We start from the raw sequence: 25,115 nt of genomic DNA, 5'->3' as shown, positions 1-25,115 counted from the left end.
GTTTTGACGCTGAGCGTCAACCACCGCAGTCTAGAGTTGTTTTGACTGCTCAGTCTAGGCAGTCAAAACAGTCTCGAGTTGACGTCGAGAATCCTCCCACTCCTGTTGTTGTTGACAGTTCACAGACTGTTAAGCAGTTACATGACGTTGCGTCCTGGACTGCTACTAATGCACCAGTGCGTGTGGACTCTGCGTGTCAAGCATTGCCAACCCCTTTGCTTGTTTCTCAGCAGTTGTCAGATGAGGATCCTTCAGATGAGGACGTTGCTGACCCTCAGCATGATGATCATCCTTCGGATGTAGACGAACCTAGAACAGTTCCTCCATCAATGGACTTTAAGAAAGTCATGTTAATTTTTAAGGAGTTGTTTCCCGATCACTTCGTCGCTGTTGCTCCTCGTTCGCCACCGTCTGAGTTTGCTCTAGGCTTACCTGCTAACATGCCAGCCTTTACAAAACTTGTGCTCTCTCGCTCTTCCAAGAGAGCTTTACGGCTTTTAGGCGACTGGTTGGAAACCAAGAGGAGTTTGGGGAAGACGGCCTTTGCCTTCCCTCCGTCGAAACTCTCGTCTAGATCGAGCGTCTGGTATGCCACGGGAGAAGTTCTCGGCTTGGGAGTCCCTGCCTCTGCCCAGGGCGACTTCTCAAGCCTTGTAGACTCTCCCCGCCGCCTAGCCATGAGACGCTCGAAGATTAGTTGGTCCTCCTCGGACCTTGACCATCTGCTGAAAGGCATTTACAGAGCCTTTGAAGTTTTCAACTTCCTTGACTGGTCTTTGGGAGCCTTAAGTAGGAAAATCTCATCGGCTGATAGAGATGTCTCCTTACTGATTATGTCCTGTATGGATAAAGCCATCCGCGATGGTTCCAATGAGCTCTCCTCCTCTTTTACGTCGGGAGTCTTAAAGAAGCCAGAGTCCCTTTGCTCTTTTCTTTCGGCAGGAGTTACTCCCTGTCAGAGATCTGAACTGCTCTTTGCTCCCTTATCAAAGTTTTTGTTCCCGCAACAATTGGTTAAGGACATAGCTTCTTCACTCGTGCAGAAGGACACCCATGACTTGGTGGCGTCCTCTGCTCGCAAAGGGACTCCTTCTACATCCTTTTCTGCTAGACCTAGGATAGACACTCCGGCGTCCAGATTTATTCCGCCCTTTCGTGGCAGAGCTCCCAGCAGGGGAAGTACTCGCGCCGAGGGAAAGAGAGGAAAGAAGAGAGGAGCCAAGTCCTCACGTGGCAGAGTCTGACTGCCCACAGCCTCAGACAGCAGTAGGAGCCAGATTGAAGAACTTCTGGCAGGCCTGGGAGAAGAGGGGCGCAGACCAACAATCTGTGCGGTTGCTCAGAGAGGGGTACAAAATTCCATTTGTACGCAAACCTCCTCTAGCGACTTCCCCCATCGACCTCTCTCCCAGGTACCGAGAGGAGTCAAAGAGACAAGCCCTAAACCTAGAAGTGTCTCTATTGCTAGAGAAGGGAGCGGTGGTGAAAGTCTCGGACCTTCAATCACCGGGGTTTTACAACCGTCTCTTCCTAGTACCGAAGAAGACAGGAGGTTGGAGACCGGTGCTAGACGTCAGTGCACTCAACGTCTTTGTTACGAAGACAAAGTTCACCATGGAGACCACGAAATCAGTCTTAGCAGCGGTCAGAAAGGGAGACTGGATGGTCTCTCTCGACCTAAGAGACGCGTACTTCCACATCCCCATACACCCAGATTCCCAACCGTTTCTGAGGTTTGTTTTCAACAATGTGGTATACCAGTTTCGGGCCCTGTGCTTTGGCCTAAGTCCTGCTCCTCTTGTGTTTACGAGGCTTATGAGGAATGTAGCAAAATTCCTCCATTTATCGGGAATCCGAGCCTCCCTGTACTTGGACGACTGGCTTCTCAGAGCCTCGTCCAGTCATCGCTGTCTGCAGGATCTTCATTGGACATTGGATCTGACCAAGGAATTGGGACTTTTGGTCAACCTAGAAAAGTCCCAGCTGATTCCATCCCAAACTATACTGTATTTAGGGATGGAGATTCGCAGTCCAGTTTTTCGGGCTTTTCCGTCTGCCACCCGAATAGAGCAAGCCCTGCTCAAAGTCCAACTGATGTTGAAGAGAGAACGGTGCTCAGTCAGGAATTGGATGAGTCTAGTAGGAACTCTATCATCCCTGGAGCAGTTTGTCTCGCTAGGAAGGCTACACCTTCGACCTCTCCAGTTCCATCTAGCCTTTCACTGGAAAAAGGACAAGACATTAGAGACGGTCTCAATCCCGGTCTCCGAACCAGTAAAGGCATGCCTGAATTGGTGGAACGACAATATCAGTCTGAGAGAGGGACTTTCCCTAGCAGTTCAGAACCCAAACCACGTACTATTCTCAGACGCGTCGGATTTGGGTTGGGGTGCGACCCTGGACGGTCGGGAATGCTCAGGTCTGTGGACCTCAAGTCAGAGGAGCATGCACATCAACGGCAAGGAGCTTTTGGCAGTCCATCTGGCCTTGATGAAATTCGAGAGTCTCCTTCGAAACAAAGTGGTAGAGATCAACTCCGACAATACCACAGCCTTGGCATACATTTCCAAGCAAGGAGGCACCCACTCCCTGACGCTGTACGAGATCGCAAGGGACCTGCTCATTTGGTCAAGAGATCGAGGCATCTCCCTGTTAACGAGGTTTATCCAGGGCGACTTGAACGTCTTAGCAGACTGCCTCAGTCGGAGGGGTCAGGTAATTCCTACGGAATGGACCCTCCACAAGGACGTGTGCAAGAGTCTTTGGGCGACTTGGGGTCAACCCACCATAGACCTCTTTGCAACCTCGATGACCAAGAGACTTCCAATCTATTGCTCTCCAGTCTCAGACCCAGCAGCAATACACATAGACGCATTTCTTCTAGATTGGTCTCATCTGGACCTATATGCATTTCCACCATTCAAGATTGTCAACAAGGTACTGCAGAAGTTCGCCTCTCACGAAGGGACAAGGTTGACGTTGGTTGCTCCCCTCTGGCCCGCGAGAGAATGGTTCACCGAGGTACTTCGATGGCTGGTAGACTTTCCAAGGAGTCTTCCTCTAAGGGTAGATCTGTTACGTCAGCCCCACGTAAAGAATGTACACCAAAGCCTCCCCGCTCTTCGTCTGACTGCCTTCAGACTATCGAAAGACTCTCTAGAGCTCGAGGCTTTTCGAAGGAGGCAGCCAGTGCGATTGCAAGAGCGAGGAGAGCTTCTACCATTAGAGTATACCAGTCGAAGTGGGAAGTCTTTCGAGACTGGTGCAAGTCAGCATCTGTGTCCTCGTCCAGTACCTCTGTAGCCCAAATCGCTGATTTTCTCTTACACCTGAGAAAAGTTCGCTCCCTTTCAGCTACCACGATCAAGGGCTACAGGAGCATGTTGGCTTCGGTCTTTCGGCATAGAGGCTTAGATCTTTCCAACAATAAAGATCTCCTTAAGTCTTTTGAAACCTCTAAGGAACGTCGTTTGGCAACTCCTGGATGGAACTTAGACGTGGTCCTAAGGTTCCTCATGTCAGACAGGTTTGAGCCATTACATTCAGCCTCCCTGAAGGATCTCACTCTCAAGACACTTTTCCTAGTGTGCTTGGCCTCGGCTAAAAGAGTCAGTGAACTTCATGCCTTCAGTAAGAACATCGGCTTTCCTACAGAAAAAGCCACTTGTTCTCTTCAACTTGGTTTCCTGGCCAAAAATGAACTGCCTTCTCGTCCTTGGCCTAAATCTTTTGATATTCCTTGCTTATCAGAGATCATAGGCAACGAACTGGAAAGAGTGTTATGTCCTGTTAGAGCTCTTAAGTTCTATTTAGCTCGTACTAAGTCATTACGAGGTAAATCTGAGGCGTTATGGTGCTCAGTCAAGAAACCATCATTGCCTATGTCAAAGAATGCTTTGTCATATTTTATCAGATTTTTAATACGAGAAGCTCATTCCCACTTGAATGAGAAAGACCGATGTTTGCTTAAGGTTAAGACGCACGAAGTTAGAGCTATAGCAACCTCCGTGGCCTTCAAGCAAAATAGATCTCTGCAAAGTATCATGGACGCGACTTTTTGGAGAAGCAAGTCAGTGTTCGCGTCATTTTACTTAAAAGATGTCCAGACTCTTTACGAGGACTGCTACACACTGGGTCCATTCGTTGCAGCGAGTGCAGTAGTGACATTCGTTGCAGCGAGTGCAGTAGTGGGTGAGGGTTCTACCACTACACTTCCCTAATTCCAATATCCTTTTTTTTTTTAATCTGTCTCTTGAAATGTTTTTTAATATTGTTTTTTGGGTTGTACGGAAGGCTAAGAAGCCTTTCGCATCCTGGTTGATTTGGCGGGTGGTCAAAGTCATTTCTTGAGAGCGCCCAGATTAGGGGTTTGATGAGGTCCTGTTGGTATGGGTTGCAACCCTTCATACTTCAGCTCCTGGGAGTCCTTCAGCATCCTAAGAGGATCGCTGGGCTTCGTGAGGAAGACAGACTTACAAGGCAGAGTAATCGTCTAAGTCAACTTCCTTACCAGGTACCTATATATTTCGGTTTTGTTATATTGATATCTGTCAAAAACTCTAAGCATATACGCTGTAAACTTAATTAACTCTGGTCTCTACCCACCGCCTTGGGTGTGAATCAGCTATTATATATTCACCGGCTAAGTTAAATATTTAAAAATGATATTTTAATTATAAAATAAAGTTTTGAATATACTTACCCGGTGAATATATAAATTAAAGGCCCTCCCTTCCTCCCCAATAGAGTCGCAGCGGGACGAGAAGAATTGAAGGCTTGTTTACATGCATGTGTGGTATCTGGCCGACAGTTGGCGCTGGTGGGCACACCCGCAACCTTCATAGCGATCGCTCGCGAGTTTTTGTGTGTGTTTTCTGTCGAGCCGCTGAGCAGCAGCTATTATATATTCACCGGGTAAGTATATTCAAAAATTTATTTTATAATTAAAATATCATTTTTCTTTTGGCTCAATAGAGATCGGACGTGTCTGCTCTCCTCCTGACTGTCATTGGACTTTTTCAATTCTGCTTTCTCTTTTCAGGTATGCGTGTTTTCTCTTGCGATCGCCTTCATCACGCTAATCTCTCCAGGGCTCGAGGGTGCCGCTTGCGTGACCTTCATGTCGTCATTTGAGACCGACCCGTACTCTTTGTGTCCTACTTGCCGAGGGCATCGATGCGAGCAGGGTTCACCCTGCGTAGAGTTTAAGGAGTGGTCTGCCTCCCAATGGTAGAAATTTGGGCGGCATAGGAAGATGACTAAGCGCAGCCACCCTCACTCTTTGTGTCCTACTTAACAAGGGTATCAATGCAAGCAGGGTCCGCCCTGCGCAGATTGTAGGGAGTGGACTGCCTCACAATGGGAGAAATTTTGGCGGCGTAGGAAGGAGATGACTAAACACAGTTGCTCTCCCACAGGGGTGAACAGAGCGCATTCTTCTTAGACTCGGAGGATAAGAATCTTCCAAAGGTGGCCGTTCGAACTATTACTCTGAACAGGAGAGACGTCAGTCGGAACACACCTTTTGGCAGGTCCTTGCTTGTATGAGGGCCATCAACAGGCTGTCCACTCCTGGTTCCACCATCCAAGAAGGGAAGGATATGGTTCTCAATTAAATGTTTGAGACCCAGAAGTCTTTCAGGTCCAGTGCAGCTCTGGCCTGGTCCAAAGGTCTGACAGCTGCCAAAAAGAAAGCTATTGCCCAGGTACCTAAAACTGTTAGTTCCTTGAGGGCAGGTTCCTCCTCTTGGGCCCTTCCACTTCCTTTTGTTTTAAAAAGGAAGTATTACGAGATCGAAGGAGAACCACATTCCACTATAACCCGCGACCCTTTAGTAGAGTCCATAAGGAAGGGTGTTCCAACTCAAACCTTTGAGAAGGCCTCTGTCAAGGTTTTGTCTCTGCTGCTTTAATCGACAAAGACAATGTTACTCTGCCTTAGGCTCCCACACTAAGTATAAGAGATCCTTAATATAGTGCCAGGGAACATGACCAAACTCGAACCCTGCTGGGGAACAACCCCAGGTTCGAGCCCTTCTCCACTGTATCTCTGTGGGAAACGTGGAATGACGGAGAGAAGAGTGCTTTTGCCCCATGAAGGCTCTGCAGTGCTATCTGAAGAAGACCCGACACAGACATGAGTGTCGGTGACTCATCCTTAGCATGGGCAGAACCAAGAAGTTGTGTAGAACATGATCTCTTTATGACTTGAGGAGTCAATCTCTAATGCATACACCTTGACTGCTGAGAGAATCTAGGTTCCAGCTAGGACTGGAATTCTCAAAGTTAGGGACGAAGTCCAACCGTGTCTTTAAGAGGAATCTTGAGTGTCGTCCGGCGGTGAAGGTTAGGGTGTGTATGCACCAGTTCATCTTCTCTGCCTTTACATTACAATAGTACTCTTAAGTCCCTTTACATCTTTGTAATTGGTGTTGTGGTGGCTGCTTAAGTAGGGGTGTAGCTAGCCCAGATCCGATACGGAAACGTAAGCATCTTGTCTATGGTAATATTTGAATGTAAGTCTAGAATGGAGGCATAGTAATGAGTGATTTGTATTTTTTCCAAGCAATGCAATCCTTAGTCCTTTAGATTATACTACCCTCCTGAACCACCCCTGTGAGTCCTGAGCTGAAAGGTCATAAGTTAAGAGACTGACTTGTAATGCTTGCCTGCCATTTGCAAGTTTTTGTTGAACAACGCTGATTGATACCAGTTACCTCCAGAAAAATAATAGATCTCGGTGTCATCGCATAATACAATTGGTTTGTTTACCAGGTATCTCCCCTAGAGCATCCGACAACATGCGTGCGCACAAGTGTGGGATACTGCGGGGCACGGGACATCTTGTGAAGATTAAGGTGAAGATTAATGTTTGACAATCTTAGCAAGACAATTTTAGAAACCAGGCATTTGAAAGACACATTGTGCGACAAATAGTGAATAAGAAGTGATGTCGCTGAATGGCTTGCCCATGTACAAGCAACCAAAGTCTATGGAGTGATTCAAGGAGCGAACATTCCAGCAACCAATATATTCACACGTTACCCACCATGTGGCATGCTGGATGGTTTGCACATGAAAATTGCAAGATGGAGTCCAGCTTTATCCTGCAACTTGGTGACAGAGAGAGAGAGAGAGAGAGAGAGAGAGAGTGTGTGTGTGTGTGTGTGTGTGTGTGTGTGTGTGTGTGTCAACATTATTTTTGACAATTAATATGTAAGAGTTTTTCGTCTGTAATTTTAATTGCACAGCGTGACCTTCTGCTCATGCTCCTTCTTGTGGTGTTTTTCCGGGATTGGCCAGTCGTGCCAGGTGTTTGCTGGATTTGGTTCAGTGCCCCCCTTTATATCACAACTGATATTCAATGTTGGGTCAATCATACCGTCTATCGCCAGTCGCTCTACAGGCGTTTGATGGCCGTGCCCATGTTCCTGCAATGTGTACAATTGATGTTTCCTATCGCTGCGCCATAATCCTACCATTCATCCTGTCAGTCGGGGGATATTCGCATGATACTGATACCATATCACCATATCACTTGTACCTTCGTGTTAGATGCTTGACGCCCAACATTCCATTGTTCGAATGGTCGTTCAAGACTCGGATTTGCCTGCTGTTGGTGCTACCATCTACTGAGGGTCATATTTTCTGGAGGTATTTGGCAACAATCAGCATCGTTCAATGAAAAAATCGCAAGTGGGAGCTAGCATAAGAGGTGGGGCTTCTTACTCACTCCCACCTGTCGCTTGACTGCCCTGTAAACAAGTGAACGGCTGCCCAGCTTTCGCACTGAAATATTTTCCTGTATCTAAAGGACACAGGTTTGTAGGCCTATAACTTGGAAAAATAGAAATTATGTACTTTACTTTAAAAGTTTGTGACTTTTTTTTTCATCTGTACAAACCTGAGTCCTTCAATTTATATATCCCTCCCAACAACCATGCAAGTCCTTGGCTGAAGGTGTAAGTGAGGGTTCAGTCGCCTGAAGGTGGGTGCCCCGCCACCCAGTAGTAATTATTGCCACTTTGACAAAGTTTAACAAACTTATCCAGATTTGCTGAAAGCATACTCTTTTGGAAGGGAATCAGGTTTGTATAGTTAGGAAAAATACAAAATACTTATAAAATAAAATTTGTGATATTCTAATATTGAAGATTTCAGTTTTTTTTTATGAGACTGCTGTAATGAAATCTTATTGATAGATTTTTTGTTTATTACAAACCTAACTGAATGTTTTCATTTACAGTATACCTCTTGAAAATTAGCCCAGAATGGAAGGTGATTGTGAGCAGAGAGCTAGTTCTTCATGGATGTTGAACAACTGTGCAGAAATTTTGAAAATGTGTAAATCTACAACAGAACTGATCAGCAAAATAGATGAAATTTTAGTTATTTGTTACCAAGACCAGACCTTACCTAAGTGGACAGCAGCCGAGAGTAAGGCACTTACGTATTGGTCACAAGAGGTGAATTGAACTTTGATTTCAGTTATAGTACAGTACAATGTGCATTTTGACAACTTTACACTATAGTCCAAAATAGATAGTACAATACAGTAATGTGAGAATTATAAGTTCATGTTTCTTTTTTTTTTTTTTTTTTTTTTTTTTTTTTTTTTTTTTTTTTAAACTACTTATTGTCTTCAACTTCTTGAGATTAACTGTTTGTATCGTAGTAAGTACAGTACTGTACAGTTTAATCACAAATTGTGGTTCTTAAGCTTTGGGTTTTGTCTGAATGTCAGTACTGTGTGGTGATTACAATTATTTTTACTTTAGTATTCTCAGGGTGGTATCTTTAAGTTTACAGTACTGTACAGTATATAGCCTTGGAGCTTCACAAAATTTACTTTCTGGGGCGGCCTGTGACGGCCGGTGAAAAGTCCTTCTTTGTACCTTTTCTAATATAAATCTTCCTCACAAAATTTACTTTTTCATAATGGTATGTTCTGTAAATTATTTCAGTGATATTAATTTAGATTTATAGCTTCAAGTGTTCAATGTTTATATACCGGTAATGCAAAGTTTTAAAATATTTTTCTTTTCAGGTTATAAAATTGAAACATCTTAGCTCAGCTATCAAGATCATAGCTTTGATAACTCACTGTATCGCGAGTAATGATGTTAAGGATGTTACTGGAATGTTGAAGATTTACCAAGCTTTTAGTGAGTTTTCAAATAGTAATGAACTTCAAGATGATCCAATGCATATTGAATTTTGGGATCATCTTCATTTATGTTTTCGGGTAAGCTTAACTATATTCTGTTTGTAATTACTGTACTAGTTTATCAATCAATAAATGCCCTTTTCACAGTCTTGTATATCATGAGACTATTGCCGGAATCACACTAGTCATTTCTTGCTCAAGGTTTTGGCCAACTTACACCCGAAGTGCGTGAGCTGGTGTTGTAGTGTCACACTACGATCTCGCGGTTCAAGGTGCTGTAGAAAAAAGTGTAAACAAATCCGATCACCTGACACCATGATACCACCTAGAAATTTATGGTCAGTTGCAAGATATGCTCTAGTAATATGTATTCTCAGAATGTTACATGAATGGAAGAGGAACCAAAAAATTTGTGGGTTCAAGAGTGACTCGGGAGAAGAGAGGCCATTGTCTCTGAAAACTTCCCATTTGCAGCAGTCATCTTGTTTTTTTTTTACACATCCGAAATGCTTGCAGTTGTGCTATCGGCTTTCCATCCAGTCGGGAAGCCCAATATTTCAGGTAACAAGCTCCCGAATTTCCACTTTTGGCAGCAACGTCATGCAGGTGGAAAAGAAATCCTAGTGTGATTAGAAGGAAGAGACGGAGAGATAGTGAGATTAGATATGAAAATGCAGAGAGAGAAATGGTATGAAGAGAAAGAGGTAGATAGAGTATTTTATATACCCTGTACTACATAAAAATAAGTTTTTCAATATTAAACTTAGCCGGTGATCATATAGCTGTCAGCTCTGCTGCCCGACAGAAAAACCTAAGGACAAAATACGCCAGCGATCGCTATACAGGTGGGGGTGTACATCAACAGCGCCATCTGTCGAGCAGGTACTCAAGTACTCCATGTCAACACAGAACCAATTTTCTCTCTGTCGTGCCACTGGCAAGACCTACTAAATACGCTGTTACTAACTGGATTTGTTTTCACAACTATTTGGTGAAGTACACTATTCCAGTTTTGAGCTTTCGCTATGCAGGGGTTTTATCTTCATTTCAAAACTTGAACTCGTTTTGGATAGTTTTAATTATGGTGACAAAGAGAGTATGGACTCTCTTTCACTTTTAAATGGCCGACCCTTCCCTTAGACGGAAGTGTGTTTAGGTTTTTAGTAATTTTGCTTAACACGTTATAGATCTATATATTTTATATCTCTCCGCCTTTATTAGGCCTCTTCGATTAACTTTCCATTTATTACAAACATATAAAAATAAATTTTTATGTTTTGTTTATATGCGACCTTTCCTGATAGTAGGCGGTCCTAACTTGGAACCGAAGTTACAGTGAACCCTCGTTTATCGCGGTAGATAGGTTCCAGACGCGGGCGCGATAGGTGAAAATCCGCGAAGTAGTGACATCATATTTACCTATTTATTTAACATGTATATTCGGACTTTTAAAACCTTCCCTTGTACGTAGTACTGTTAACAAACCACCCTTTAATGTACAGAACACTTAATGCATGTACTACAGCACCCTAAACTAAAACAGGCACAAATATTAAAGGCGATTTTATATCATGCGTTTCCTAAACACCTAAAAAGCACGATAAAAAATGGCAACCAATGTTTTGTTTACGTTCATCTCTGATCATAATGAAGAAACAAACTCATTTAGTGTACACATATATGTATAGGTTAGTTTTTGCATCGATTATATTGATTATACAGTACTGTATGTTGATTTTTTTATTACCAATGTTTTAGTTTACGTATTTTTCTTAGGACTTCCAAATGAAATCTTTTTCTTTATGACGCCGCCTGAAACGACGGCGTGTACGCTCAGTAAACAACCACGCTCAGAACAAACAAGGCATTTAACGCGCATGATGATAGTGATAAATAATGATACAGTACATACAGTATTTACAGTAAAAGCATTTACAAAATATGTTACCTTACAAATATAAATTATACAGTACTTGTACGTAGCAAAGCAGGAAAACAATTTGAGAGAGAGAGAGAGAGAGAGAGAGAGAGAGAGAGAGAGAGAGAGAGAGAGAGAGAGAGAGAGAGAGAGAGAGAGAGAGAGATTGTTTTACGTACGTAAATGTAAATTTTAAACAAAAAAAATATGATAGGTTACAACATGTAGACTTTTAAAACCTTCCCTTTAACTTAATGCATACAGTACGTACATTACTAAACTATAAAACAGGTTAAAGTAAAAAATAAAGATTGTTACTGTACTCACCACGAAAGAAGTTGAAGAAAAACTTGAATGGTGATGGCGATGAATGTGCTGCACAGTAGAAATGATGATGATGAAGCTGATGATGTGTTCTACTGTGCAGTCAATGATAGTATTTTACGTCTCTTCAGACGGAGGTGTCTTTTCCTGGGACACCTCTTCAACTTCTTCCTGGGAAACTTCTTCAATTTCTTCCGAAGGCGTACTAGCAGGAGGAACTGGCTCTTTTTTGCGAGGCTGGAAGAACATTGTGATCGGAAGTTGTTGCCGCTGCTTCTTTTTTCGATCCAAGAGCATCCTGTAGGGAGTCATGATGTCATCGACCTTATTGGAGAATTGCATCGAGCGAACCATATCCTCGTCCCACTCTTGTAACATTTCTTTCGCCTCCTTGATATGGTTGCAGAACTTGGCAAGCCGTTCTAATGTTAAGCCCGTTTCTTCGACATTTTCTTGGGTCTCTTCCTGGGTACCCTCACTCTCTTCCTCACTTGCCGATTTCGTCAGGTCTTCGAGGTCTGCGTCAGTTAGGGGCTGGGAATGGCAGTCCAACAACTCGTCGACGTCTTCAGTCGTCATGTCGCCAAACCCGTCACCTCCAATTATGGCAGCCAACTGCACAGATTTCCGTATTGCAGAGTGTTGGATTTCCGACGGAGTAAATCCCTTGTCGTCGTAAACAATATCGGGCCACAGCTTCTTCCAGCTCGCATTCACGGTTGCAGGTTTCATCTCTTGAAGTGCCTTTTGAATATTCTGCAGGCACGTGGCTATGGTGTACTGCCGCCAGTACGCCTTCAAGTTGAAATCTTCATCCTCGTCATCTTGGGCAGCATCCACACACGCAACGAGGTCCGCCAAGGTATTCTTCGTGTAGAGGGCCTTGAACGCCCTGATAACCCCCTGGTCCATCGGTTGAATTAATGACGTGGTGTTGGGTGGCAGGAACTCAACCTGAACGCCCTCACGCGACAGGTCAGTTGCGTGTCCACCAGCGTTATCCATAAGGAGAAGGATCTTGAATGGCAAGCCCTTCTCTAAGAGATATTCATGGACTTGCGGGATGAAACACTGGTGGAACCAGTTGGAGGTCAGCATCTTCGTAATCCATGCTTTTTGATTATGCATCCAGTACACGGGAAGGAGATTCTTATTTTTATTTTTCAAAGCGCGAGGATTTTTCGACTTATAAATAAGCCCCGGCTTTAACAAAAATCCAGCAGCATTGCCACACATCACGAGGGTAACGCGATCCTTGAATGCCTTAAAGCCAGAGGCTTTGGCTTCCTCTTTGAACAGGAAAGTTCGCGACGGCATTCTCTTCCAAAACAAGCCGGTTTCATCCATATTAAACACTTGTTCCGGCTTGTATCCACCTTCAGCGATAATGTTCTTGAAAGTCTGGTTCACGTAAGTTTCAGCAGCGGCAGTGTCAGCGGAAGCAGACTCCCCATGCAGGGAAACGCTTTTCAGGGCGAAGCGTTTCTGAAACTTCGCGAACCATCCTTTGCTTGCGGAAAAACGTTTCTGAGGCTGGGAATCAGTGGATGTCCCTGGTTGAGGATCATCTGCATCATCATCATCTTCAGCATGGTTGCCGTTGTCGTCTTTAGGTTCCTTTGCAGCAAAATTCTCATATAAGCTCAAAGCCTTTGTTTGGATGGTGTTCGTATCCAACGCTATGTTCTTCTTCCGGCAGTCGGCAATCCACACAGCTAAAGCACCTTCCATGCGTACGATCGTTTTATTACGCGTTGTAACGACTCGCTTCGCTGATCTGCTAAAGGTGATTGCAGCAGTCTTTCTAATGTTCGCCTCGTCCTTTTTGATATAGCGAACGGTGGATTCGTTGATGCCAAAATGGCGGCCGGCGGCCGCGTAACTTCTACCATCTTTTAACATGTCGAGAAGCGTAACCTTCTCAGCTATCGTCATCATCCTTCGGTGGCGTTTAGGCTCACTACCAGCCTTACTAGAAGCAGAACGCTTGGGAGGCATTGTACAGTAGGATTTAACAGAAAGTTCAACAAAAAGTTCAACTTAAAACAGTCGCACACAGCACAGATTAAACTTCACAAACTTAAGAACGTCTACTCAGCAATACGCGGAAAGAGAAAGTGAACGATCCAGCCCCGCGAGAACTTTGATACTGCGGGTAGAAGATGCGGGCAAAACACCAATCATAGGCTAGATAACAAAACTTGAGTTTTGATTCGTCATCTATCAGCGCTTGAACCAATCACAACCCGTCTTACAGTACTATGATGCGTTGGTTACTCATAGAAGATGCCCCGCGCATAATGAACGTACGTAGATTAAGTACAATACCGTAATAACAATAAATAATGATAATAATACTGCACAGTAATAATAATAATAATAATGATAATAATAATAACAATAATAATTTTATTAACAACAACAACAATAATAATAATAATAACAATAATAATAAAAATTTACGTACGCTATTTTACGCCTCTCTCTCTCTCTCTCTCTCTCTCTCTCTCTCTCTCTCTCTCTCTCTCTCTCTCTCTCTCTCTCTCGTACGCTTACAGTATTCGAAATGTGATTTTTGCAACAAAGAATATTATTGGATGCAGTACTGTACTACGTACGTATACATACAAAAGATTCATGGAAAAGAAGCACATCCATTACAGTACACACCATTCTAATATGGTATGACTGCATCTGATTTGCGTTTCATGTTCGATTTAATTTTACTACGTACTGAATTATCGTATGATCACATTCTCTTTTCGTGTTTTATTTCTTTCTGTGCTGAATTATATATCATATGTAATGCAATGAACAATCAGTAAGAGCAGATATTACTAATTACAGTATTAATGGAATTACAGGTAACAAAATATCGTATTTGGTTGTCTTCAGATTTCGCGGTATTTTCGAATTTTCCGGAAAATCCGCGATATGTATATATATATGGGTTATGGGAAAACCCCGCGAAGTGGTGAATCCGCGATTGTCGAACCGCGAAGTAGCGAGGGTTCACTGTAATCAACGTTGAGCCCGTTATATCGTATTTAACCTTTAAAGAATTTAAAACTTTTTAAATTTAATGTTTTATGAAAGAATTTCTTTGATAGTCTCGTACTGTTTTCAAAGATGAACTAACGTTTAGTTTTTTAGTCTACGCAGTTGTTGACGTTCAGGACGTTCAACATGCGCTCTATCGTTACGATAGAGAGAGAGTGTATCACGGTTTCACTTTGCAGTAAGAGTAAACCGATTCTGGCGTTTCGTTCATTCTTTCTTAGCTTAAATGGTTTAAATTCTAAATTAAAGGAACATTTTATTTGGAAAACCTTTCAGTTTTTTCCTTTAGCAAATAACATGTTTTGACGATATATAATTGGGCTCTTCTCTCAGGTGCGAAATCAAGAGAGAAAGAGAGAGAGAGATAGAGACGGAGGGAGAGAGAGGAGAAAAAACGTTTCGTTCAAGCGGGTAACGTTGTTCTCGTTTTACTCTCCTCCCTAGTCGCTGTACGGGGAAGAAGGTAAAACGTTTCTAGGGTTTTATTCTTGTTCCCAGGCTATGTGCGGTGAGAGATTGTAAACGTAGTTTATTTGAACTAGTGTTTAGTCTCTTTCCCAGCCACTGAATTCTTTATCTTTATATATGTTTTCTGTTGCATTATACGACTGTTTTCGCAATTACTACCTTTTAATGAAGGGTAGGATTGCGTGTTTCAGGTAGAAATCAGTAAAAGTTTCGATATCAGTGAAATAAGTGCAAAACAGAAAATCGAAGTGATAAAGTGATATGCGCAAAGTGTTACAGTGTTGTGTCCGAGGGTTCGTCTGTTCGTGCCTGTCGTTCACCTAGTCCGGGACCTCTTGCAAGCTCCCAAGCCCAGGGGAGAAGTAATGTCGAAGGACTTATGGGTTCGTCAGGCCTTGATCAACGAACAGACGTTTTTCCTTCCGTGGTTTCGGGCGTATCTACCCAAGATCGCCCCACCCACACAAAGACGAGAGAGCCCATTTACTTCTCGTCTGCGGAAGAGGTTTTTCGTAAGAAACCTTGGACCAAGGTCTCGCAGCTTATTAAGTGCAAGTCGGTCCCTTCCGCGCAAGTCCAACGCCCCAGGTGTAGCCACTGGGTCAGTTCGGACTCGCTGCAGTCTTCCGATGACTGCACACCTCCTAAGAGAGGTAAAGCGGTACCGCAACAGGCAGTAACACCGTCTGTTGCCGCACCTGCTGCTGTAGACCCTAAGTGGTCTTTGCTACAGTCTATGCAGACACAGTTAGCATCTTTTTTGCAGGAGTATCGTGCGGAGAAGGTTGACGCTGCACCCGTTAGCCTACAACCTACCACGGTTGTGCGCCCAGCAGACGCTGTGGCTGCCTGCTCCCACACTCCAGCTGTGAGAGCTCCTCCACCCATGCGCAGTCGACCCTGCCAGACGCATGCTGACGTTCACAGACGCACGGAACCCTCCGTTGACGTGCGTGTGCTACCACAACAACAGGAGGGTGGAGTTAAGCTGCCGTGTTTTGACACGGTGCGTCAGCCTCCGCAACCCACTGTGGTTACCGCCACTCGCCCGCAGCAGACTAGTCAGTCAGGAGTTGAGGCTTCCCCACACAGCTTTGGTTGTTGCCAGCTCACAGACTGTCAAGCAGTTACATGACGTTGCCTTCTGGTCTGCTACTAATGCACCAGTGCTGTATGTCCTCACGCACCTGTTGTGGTTGACAGTTCAGTTTTTTGACAGTTCACAGACTGTCAAGCAGTTACATAACGTTGCCTTCTGGTCTGCTGCTAATGCACCAGTGCTGTATGTCCTCACGCACCTGTTGTGGTTGACAGTTCAGTTTTTGACAGTTCACAGACTGTCAAGCAGTTACATAATGTTGCCTTCTGGTCTGCTGCTAATGCACCAGTGAGACCCTCACTGAGATAACCTAGCTTTTCTCGGACAAGGTTCCTGTAGATGAGAAAGTGCTGTTCTCCCTCCTACTGATATTCCTTTGAGGACTCTGTCATTTGGAGAGGAGCCTTAAGCTGCTTAGCCTCCTATGGACTTTAATTAAATCATGATGATTTTTTAAGGATCTTCGTCCGGATCTTGTAACTGCTGCTCCTCGTTCGCCTCACGTCAGAACTTACACTAGGCCTAGCTACTTCGAAGCCGTTGTTGTTAAGCTAGTGCTCTCTCGCTCTCCTAGAGAGCGTTACGTTGGCTAGGCGACTGGTTTTTGCACCAGGAGGAGTTTTAGGGATACAGCCTTTTGATTTCCCTTCTTTTTAACTGGCTTATAGAGCGAGAGTCTGATAGGACACGAGAGAAGTTCTCGGCTTGGGAGTTCATGCCTCTGCCCAGGTAGACTTCTCAATTCTGGTAGACTCGCCCAGGCGCCTAGCCAGGAGACGCTCCAGTTGTTTACAGGTCAACTTCTCAACTTTTGTCGAGCCTTTGAAGTTTTGCTGTACTATTATGTCACACATAACAAGGCTTCCAGGGATGGTAAATGGTTCCGCTTCAGTCGCTAACCCCGTCTGTTGCCACACCTGCTCCTGTAGACCCTAAATGGGCTTTGCTGCAAGACATGCAGTCCAAGCTTGTGTCCTTGATAGAGGACTTAATACGGAGAAGAACCTTCTGGCCAACAACCTTCCTACCGGTTGGTTGTGCGCCCTGTTGACGCTGAGGTATCCTACTCGCGTCTGCCAGTTGAGGTGGTTCCTCCACCGATGCGACCCAGTGTGGGTTGCCAGTCGCACGTTGACGTTAAGCGACGCTCGGAGGTGGTTGTTGACGTTCAGTGTGTCACTAGGAAGACGTTCAACAACCAGCAGAGGTGACTTGTTGTGACGCAGTGCGTCAACCTCAGCAACCCGGTAGGGTGTTGACTGCACAACCCAGACAGTCTAGACAGTTTCGGGTTGACGCTGTACTTCCTCGCGTCCCCATGGTTGTTGACAGTTCACAAACTGTGCAGCAGTACCATGATATTGCGTCCGGCTCCGTCACGCATCCACCAGTGCGACCGGATTCAGCGAGTCAGACGTTGCCCACTCCGTTGCCGTTTCCTCATCAGTTTCGGATGAGGAACCCTCTGATGAGGACGTTGCTGAACAAGACGATCAACCCCCAGCCCTGCTATCCATCCAGAAGATGCTGAAGAAGGAACGCTGCCCAGTCAGGCTGTGGATGAGTCTGGTAGGGACACTGTCATCCGTGGATCAATTTGTGTCACTAGGAAGACTACACCTCCGTCCTCTTCTATACCATCTAGCTTTTCACTGGAAAAAGGACAAGACGCTAGAAGCGGTCTCGATCCCGGTTTCCGGAAAGATAAAGTCTGGTCTGACTTGGTGAAAGGACTGTATCAACCTTAGAGAGGGTCTTCCCCTGACTGTTCAGACTCCCAACCACGTTCTCTTCTCGGACGCATCGGACGTAGGCTGGGGTGCGACATTAGACGGTAGGGAATGCTCGGGATTATGGAACTCGAGTCAAAGGACAATGCATTTCTACTGCAAGAAGCTACTGGCAGTACGTCTGACCTGGAAAAGCTTCAGGTCTCTCCTTCAAGGCAAAGTGGTGGAGGTGAACTCGGACAACACCACGGCTTTGGCGTACATCTCCAAGCAAGGAGGGACCTACTCTCTGACATGGTACGAGATCGCAAGGGACCTCCTCACCTGGTCAAAAGGTCTAGATATTTCACTAGTAACGAGGTTCATCCAAGGCAACTTGAATGTCATGGCAGATTGTCTCAGTCGGAAGGAACAAATAATTCCAACAGAATGGACCCTCCACAAGGATGTATGCAAGAGACTTTGGGCCACCTGGGGCCAGCCAACCATAGATCTCTTCGCAACCTCGATGACCAAGAGGCTCCCAATATTTTGCTCACCAATCCCGGACCCAGCAGCAGTTCATATAGATGCCTTTCTACTAGATTGGTCACATCTAGATCTATATGCATTCCCTCCGTTCAAGATTGTCAACAAGGTACTGCAGAAGTTCGCCTCTCACGAAGGGACAAGGTTGACGCTAGTTGCTTCCCTCTGGCCCGCGAGAAAATGGCTCACCGAGGTACTTCGATGGCTAATAGACGTTCCCAGAACACTTCCCCTAAGGGTGGACCTTCTACGTCAGCCACGCGTAAAGAAGGTACACCAAGGCCTCCACGCTCTTCGTCTGACTGCCTTCAGACTATCGAAAGACTCTCGAGAGCTAGAGGCTTTTCGAAGGAGGCATCCAGAGCGATTGCTAGAGCAAGGAGAACATCCACCCTTAGAGTCTACCAATCGAAGTGGGAAATCTTCCGAAACTGGTGCAAGTCAGTATCCGTATCCTCGACCAGTACCTCTGTAACTCAAATAGCTGACTTTCTCTTATATCTGAGGAAAGAACGATCTCTTTCAGCTCCCACTATCAAGGGTTACAGAAGCATGTTGACATCAGTCTTCCGTCACAGAGGCTTAGATCTTTCCAACAATAAAGATCTACAGGACCTCCTTAAGTCTTTTGAGACCACGAAGGAGCGTCGTTTGGTTACACCTGGTTGGAATTTAGACATGGTACTAAGATTCCTTATGTCAGACAGGTTCGAACCGCTACAATCAGCCTCCCTGAAAGATCTCACCTTTAAGACTCTTTTCCTGATATGCTTAGCCACAGCTAAAAGAGTCAGTGAGATTCATGCCTTCAGCAAGAACATCGGATTCTCATCCGAAACGGCTACATGTTCTACAACTTGGTTTTCTAGCCAAACACGAGCTGCCTTCTCGGCCTTGACCAATATCGTTCGATATTCCAAACTTATCGTATGGTTGGAAATGAACTAGAAAGAGTCTTATGTCCTGTAAGAGCTCTTAAGTTCTATTTTAAAACCTTTACGAGGCCCGTCTGAAGCTTTATGGTGTTCAGTTAAGAATCCATCTTTGCCTATGTCAAAGAAGGCTTTATCCTATTTTATCAGACTGTTAATACGAGAAGCTCATTCCCATCTGAATGAGGAAGACCAAGCTTTGCTGAAGGTAAGGACACACGAAGTTAGAACTGTCGCAACTTCCGTGGCCTTTAAACAAAATAGATCTCTGCAAAGTATATTCGACGCAACCTATTGGAAAAGCAAATCAGTGTTCGCGTCTTTTTATCTTAAGAATGTCCAGTCTCTTTACGAGAACTGCTACACTCTGGGACCATTCGTAGCAACGAGTGCAGTAGTGGGTGAGGGCTCAACCACTACAATTCCCTAATTCCATAACCTTTTTTAATCTTTCTCTTGAAATGTTTTATTATTGTTTTTGGGTTGTCCGGAAGGCTAAGAAGCCTTTCGCATCCTACTTGATTTGGCGGGTGGTCAAAGTCTTTTCTTGAGAAGCGCTTAGATTAGAGGTTTTGATGAGGTCCTTTAGTATGGGTTGCAACCCTTCATACTTCAGCTCCTAGGAGTCGCTCAGCATCCTATGAGGATCGCGAGGCTCAGTAAGGAAGACGTACTTAAAAAGGCAGAGTAATTGTTCAAGTCGACTTCCTTACCAGGTACTTATTGATTTTATGTTTGTTATTTTGAATAACTGCTAAAATGAAATACAAAATACTTAGCTCATAATAATGTCAACATGTAATGCTGGTCTCTACCCACCCCCCTGGGTGTGAATCAGCTATATGATCACTGGCTAAGTTTAATATTGAAAAATGTTATTTTCATTAGTAGAATAAATTTTTGAATATACTTACCCGGTGATCATAGATTAAAGGACCCTCCCTTCCTCCCCAATAGAGACCCAGTGGGCAGAGGAGAAAATTGGTTCTGTGTTGACATGGAGTACTTGAGTACCTGCTCGACAGATGGCGCTGTTGATGTACACCCCCACCTGTATAGCGATCGCTGGCGTATTTTGTCCTTAGGTTTTTCTGTCGGGCAGCAGAGCTGACAGCTATATGATCACCGGGTAAGTATATTCAAAAATTTATTTTACTAATGAAAATAACATTTTTATGAAGAAAATCTATACTGTTTAAAATATAGGGCAGAGAAAATATTGCCGACTGGTTACCAAAAGTTTGGCTGTTTATTGCCGATAAACGAACCTAGTCAACATATGAAAACCTTGAAGACCCACAGGGAAAAAAAAAAAAAGCTTTCATTTATCTTGGACTATACAAAAACAGTGCTGTAATATACCCTATAATTTGTATAGTAAAGCTATAGGCTACTGTTTTAAATATATGACTGATAAAATATTGCCAACTTGGTACCAAAAGAGAGGCTATTAAGCTTGAAAACTCACAGGTAAAATAAAAAATAAGGCTTGAAAATACCCTTCACTTTGTAGAACAAAATATAAGCCTTTAATATACCTTTTACTTTGTAAAGAAAAACTCTAGGTATTTGTGTATAATACCATAACTGAAAATTGAGGCTACTAGTCAAAATAAGAGAGAATAGTTTGATTAACAACCTATTCGATCAACAGCGGCTTTTTTGGTCCCTATTTCGTTTTTGTACAGGAGTCCCTGTACTAAATTTCCATGAACTTCAAAGACACCAACCTGGTTCTGGCTTCTAGAGCCTAAAAGCTCATAACCCCAAAGCAAATAGTCATTATGGTTGAAGTTAATTATTAAAGCTTCTAGTATGCTAAAATCAGAAAGCACAAAGCCTAATTGAAAAAAAAAAAAAATTCTTTGTCATTGCTGGAATTTTGTAGATCATACAAAATATGGACTGAAATCACATTATAACTAAATATTGCAGTTATATGGTGAATTATTATTTGTTCCAACACTATACTTGTATGCAAACCAATATGCTCTTTACAATGGAGATATATTTTGGCGATAGCTAAAAACAGTTGTTAAGCATCTTACAAGTTGTAATTATTAGCCTCTGCTAGTTAGTGGAGGGAGAGCGGGGGTTAGACCAGCCATCCCCGCTCACACCTGCACTAGTTAAAAAACAAATCACTTTTTATTTTGGCATTGTAGAGTACGGAGTTTGTCTTACTTTCCCGTTAAAAACCATGATCAATACCAACACGATTAAAGAACTGCCCTAAAAGATAAAATTTTTCCTTTCTTTTTCAGGTGTGTCTGCCCGTGAGGATCGTACCCTTGCGGGTTTGTCCAGCATTGAAGGGCGCGGTTGCGACACCTTCCTGTCTGCTGTGGAGACCGTTCCTCACAGTCTCTGCCCTACGTGTAGAGGTCACCCTTGCACGCAAGAGTCTTCTTGCGATGAGTATCAGAAGTGGTCGCCCTTCCAGTGGACGAGGTTTAGCAGACGATAGAAGAAGACGGCTAAGAGGAATTCTTCCCCTTTTGACTTCATCCTTGAAGGGAAAGAAACCTTACCATTTTGGCTGCTCGTTCAGCTTCCTTCGGTTGGGTCGGTTGAGTATGAGTGATGCCCATTTGACTTCGGGATAATCTTGCTCCCGGGGTGCCTCCGTTGCTTCTGCGCGACGGTAAATCTTGCTACCATCTCCAAACCCTACAAGGAGTAGGGCGTACTGCCAGCCACCTGTTAAATGAAACAAAAACAGAAAAAAACATTATTAGGGGCTTGAGACTAATTAAATACAACATTGTAATGACAAATATGAAAGTAATTTGTATTTTTCTTAACATTAAAAAAATTAAGGTTTTTCCGCACAAACCCTTTATTATTAGAGCAGTGGAGATGCTAAGATGGGCAGAAGACAACTCGATGTCGCTATCAGCTCGCATAATTCAAGGCAAAAGGAATGAGCTTGAGAACAGTTGAGCAGAGCGAGTCAGATATTGGGCTCCTAGTGGTCTATGAGTCATTCAGTAGCCAACAAAGTCCTGACTTTGTGGGGTTTCCCGACAGTGAACATGTTCGCAACATCCCTGAACAACAGACTCCCACTCTACTGTTCACCAGTCCTGGATCCCCAGGCCCTCTGGCAGGATGCATTCCAAGAACGTTGGGACAGCATTGATGTGTACGCCTTTCCTCCATTCTGCCTAATGAGAAGGGTGCTCAGTAAGGCAAGGTCATCCTCAAACCAAGCAATGACCCTCATAACTCCGCTATGGCATCATGTGGAATGGTTCCCGGACCTTCTTCAGCTGCTGATGGAAGTCCCGAGAGAAGTCCCGCCAAGAAATGATCTTCTCAGACAACCACAAGGGAAAATCTTGCACAACGTCTTAGGATCCCTACATCTTCATGCCCGGATACTATCTACTATCCAGGGTAGATAGTTGCGAGAAGGATGTCCAGATACCTCCGGCAATCTTTAGCTGCTGTTCACCAGGCTGAGTGGACTGTCTTTTGTGGTTGGTGTTGTTGAAGGGGTATCTCTCCCCTCGATGCCACTATTCCAGCAATAGCGGAGTTCCTTGTACTGTATATCTTTTGGAGGAAAAGCTCCTCTCGGTCTTGGCAGTGAAAGGCTATCACTCAGCCTTGAGCCTCTCTTTTAAACTGAAAGGAGTTTACATTTCCACCTTGTTGGAGTTCTCTCCTCATACGTAGTTTTAAGCTTACCGGTCCTTAGTCGGAAATTAGACCACCTCCATGGAACGTGGTTTGCATCCTTCGGTCTCTGAAGGGTGCCCCTTACAAACCATTACACCAGGCATCAGATCTTCACCTGACATTGAAGATGGTTTTCCTACTCACATTGGCCTTGGCCAAAAGAGTCGGCGAACTCCTTCTGACAATATCTCCCATTCAAGGGGATGGGGAGGGGCAATGCTCGGCTTTTTTCCCTCAGTTTATGGCTAAGACTCAAAATCTGGGAGTAACTGATCCTAGATTCAAGCCCTTCCGGATTAGGAGTCTTTGTAATGTAACCGAAGATCCAGATCAACTGGTACGTTGTTCAGTGAGGAGTTTGAGGTACTACCTCAAGAGCACCGCTAGACCCCAAGTGGCAGCACTCTTCGTCAGCTAGGGGAAGGTCAAGAGAAGGATCACCAAAAAAAAGATCTCTGCTCAGATTTGCAAGGTCATAGACTAGGCATTGAATCCTGATCCTTCTCTGCAGTCGAGAAGACCCAGAGCCCATTATGTTAGGGGCCTATGTACACCTCTAGCATTCAAGAAGAAGTACTCTGTGATGCAGGTCCTACAAGGGGTGTGTGGAAGCTTCAAACCACCTTTACCGCCCACTACCTGTAAGACGTGACCCACTGGAGCATGGGAACATTCTCCATTGGCCCTTTAGTGACTGCACAACAAATGGTTTAAACACCTCAGGCTCCTTGATGGACAATTAACAAATGGTGGAGGGCATAGGTTACCTCGTATTAAGTCTGGGATGAACGATAAGAATGACTGACTCCTCCTTTCATCTTCCCCTCTCCTGGGGAACAGCACCTATGGTACTCTGCAAGCTGGCCTTCCCTGTCTGTAAGTACAATAAATCCATTTCCTTTGTGTAACTTGGTATAGAATACAGTATACAGTATACGGTACCGTTGATGTGGGATTGGGTAACATATATGGTTAGTTAAAAGAATCCTATGTTTCTGAGAATTCTTACCTACACTAGTCACACTGCTAGTATCATACAATCACACAGATTACTCAGGCGACGAAAGCGTGCTATTGCACGTATGGCTTAGGGAGGTGTCAGGGTTTTCTCCCTTATATGTGTGAGGCACCATGGGGGGGGGGGGGGGGGGGGGGAAATCCCAGGTCAAAAGCCAAAGCCATTCAGTTAGTTAGGATTTCCACCTACCTTAAGAGTGAGTCTTCTCTAATAAAGAACGAAAGGGTTTGTATTTTGTGTCAGAACAAATTTCAAATTTAAAGTAATTTGCATTTTTGTTAACGATACAAACCTTAAGCTCTTTATACAATTTGTGCCCCCGTCACCTATTCCCGGTAAGTCCTGCTTGCAATCAAAAGTGACGAGACAACACCTGTGTGTGTGTGTGTGTGTGTGTGTGTGTGAACGGGGTAGTTGCTACTACCCCATACCCTCTTATTAACTAGCTGTGGGGTAGTTACACCTCGCTAAAAGTCTTATGGCTAGTCTTCCAGTTTTGCCGAAAGTATACTGTATACCCTAATACAGAGCTCAAGGTTTTTATTGTTAGGAAAAATACAAATTACTTTAAATTTGTAATTTTTTGTTAAATATGAATTTTTTTTATATATACCGGTATTTTTATATTGCTGACGTCCTTGGGGATATGGCACCTGGATGATATAAGATTCTTAATGTAATTTTGTTTTCTTTATAGATTTGTGTCTATTATTGTGTGAAGTATATTCTTCAATTGTTTATGGTAAAGCAGACGCAACTCGGTAGTTTCACACTTATTTTATTTTCCAGTGTTTTGTTGGAAATCATCATGAAATTATGATTAAATATCTGGAGAACATTGGAACAGAACTCATTTCCAGTGTAGTGAATCCTTCTTTACCACTTTTATTGAGATCTATACGTTTGAAGGAACTTAATGAACTTCTGAAACTTCCTTCATTAGCACAAAGAGGACAGTTCAGATCGACAGTCAAGTATTATTTGTAAGTGAGCTATTTGTCTTTTTTTGTGTTGTGTTTTAAGATGACAGGGAATGTTTGTGATGGGTGCCATTAGGTGCTTACAAAATTATAAAAAAAAAAAATCCAGAATCAGAAGTTTACATTCAGTAGATAATTGCATCTTTTAAACACAAGACTTACTTGCTGGTTATATATATAGCTTACGTCCCTGACGCCATGGCAGAAA

At 43.9% G+C, this 25,115-nt stretch overlaps 1 protein-coding gene across 2 annotated transcripts in view; it reads left to right on the top strand.

Moving 5' to 3' along the window:
- LOC137647105 (uncharacterized) overlaps positions 1–25,115 on the top strand; it is a 371,223-nt gene that overhangs the window by 6,330 nt on the left and 339,778 nt on the right. For both annotated transcript variants that reach the window (XM_068380337.1, XM_068380336.1), the window contains exons 2-4: positions 8,246–8,465; positions 9,047–9,244; positions 24,717–24,910. In XM_068380337.1, the coding sequence (XP_068236438.1) occupies positions 8,271–8,465; positions 9,047–9,244; positions 24,717–24,910 (587 nt within the window). In that variant the 5' untranslated portion in view covers positions 8,246–8,270. The remainder of the gene's footprint in view (positions 1–8,245; positions 8,466–9,046; positions 9,245–24,716; positions 24,911–25,115) is intronic.

This window comes from Palaemon carinicauda, chromosome 9 (assembly GCF_036898095.1).
Source record: "Palaemon carinicauda isolate YSFRI2023 chromosome 9, ASM3689809v2, whole genome shotgun sequence".
Taxonomy (NCBI): domain Eukaryota; kingdom Metazoa; phylum Arthropoda; class Malacostraca; order Decapoda; family Palaemonidae; genus Palaemon; species Palaemon carinicauda.
The sequence above is the reverse complement of the archived record's forward strand: the minus strand, read 5'-3'. Positions and strand labels throughout refer to the sequence as shown.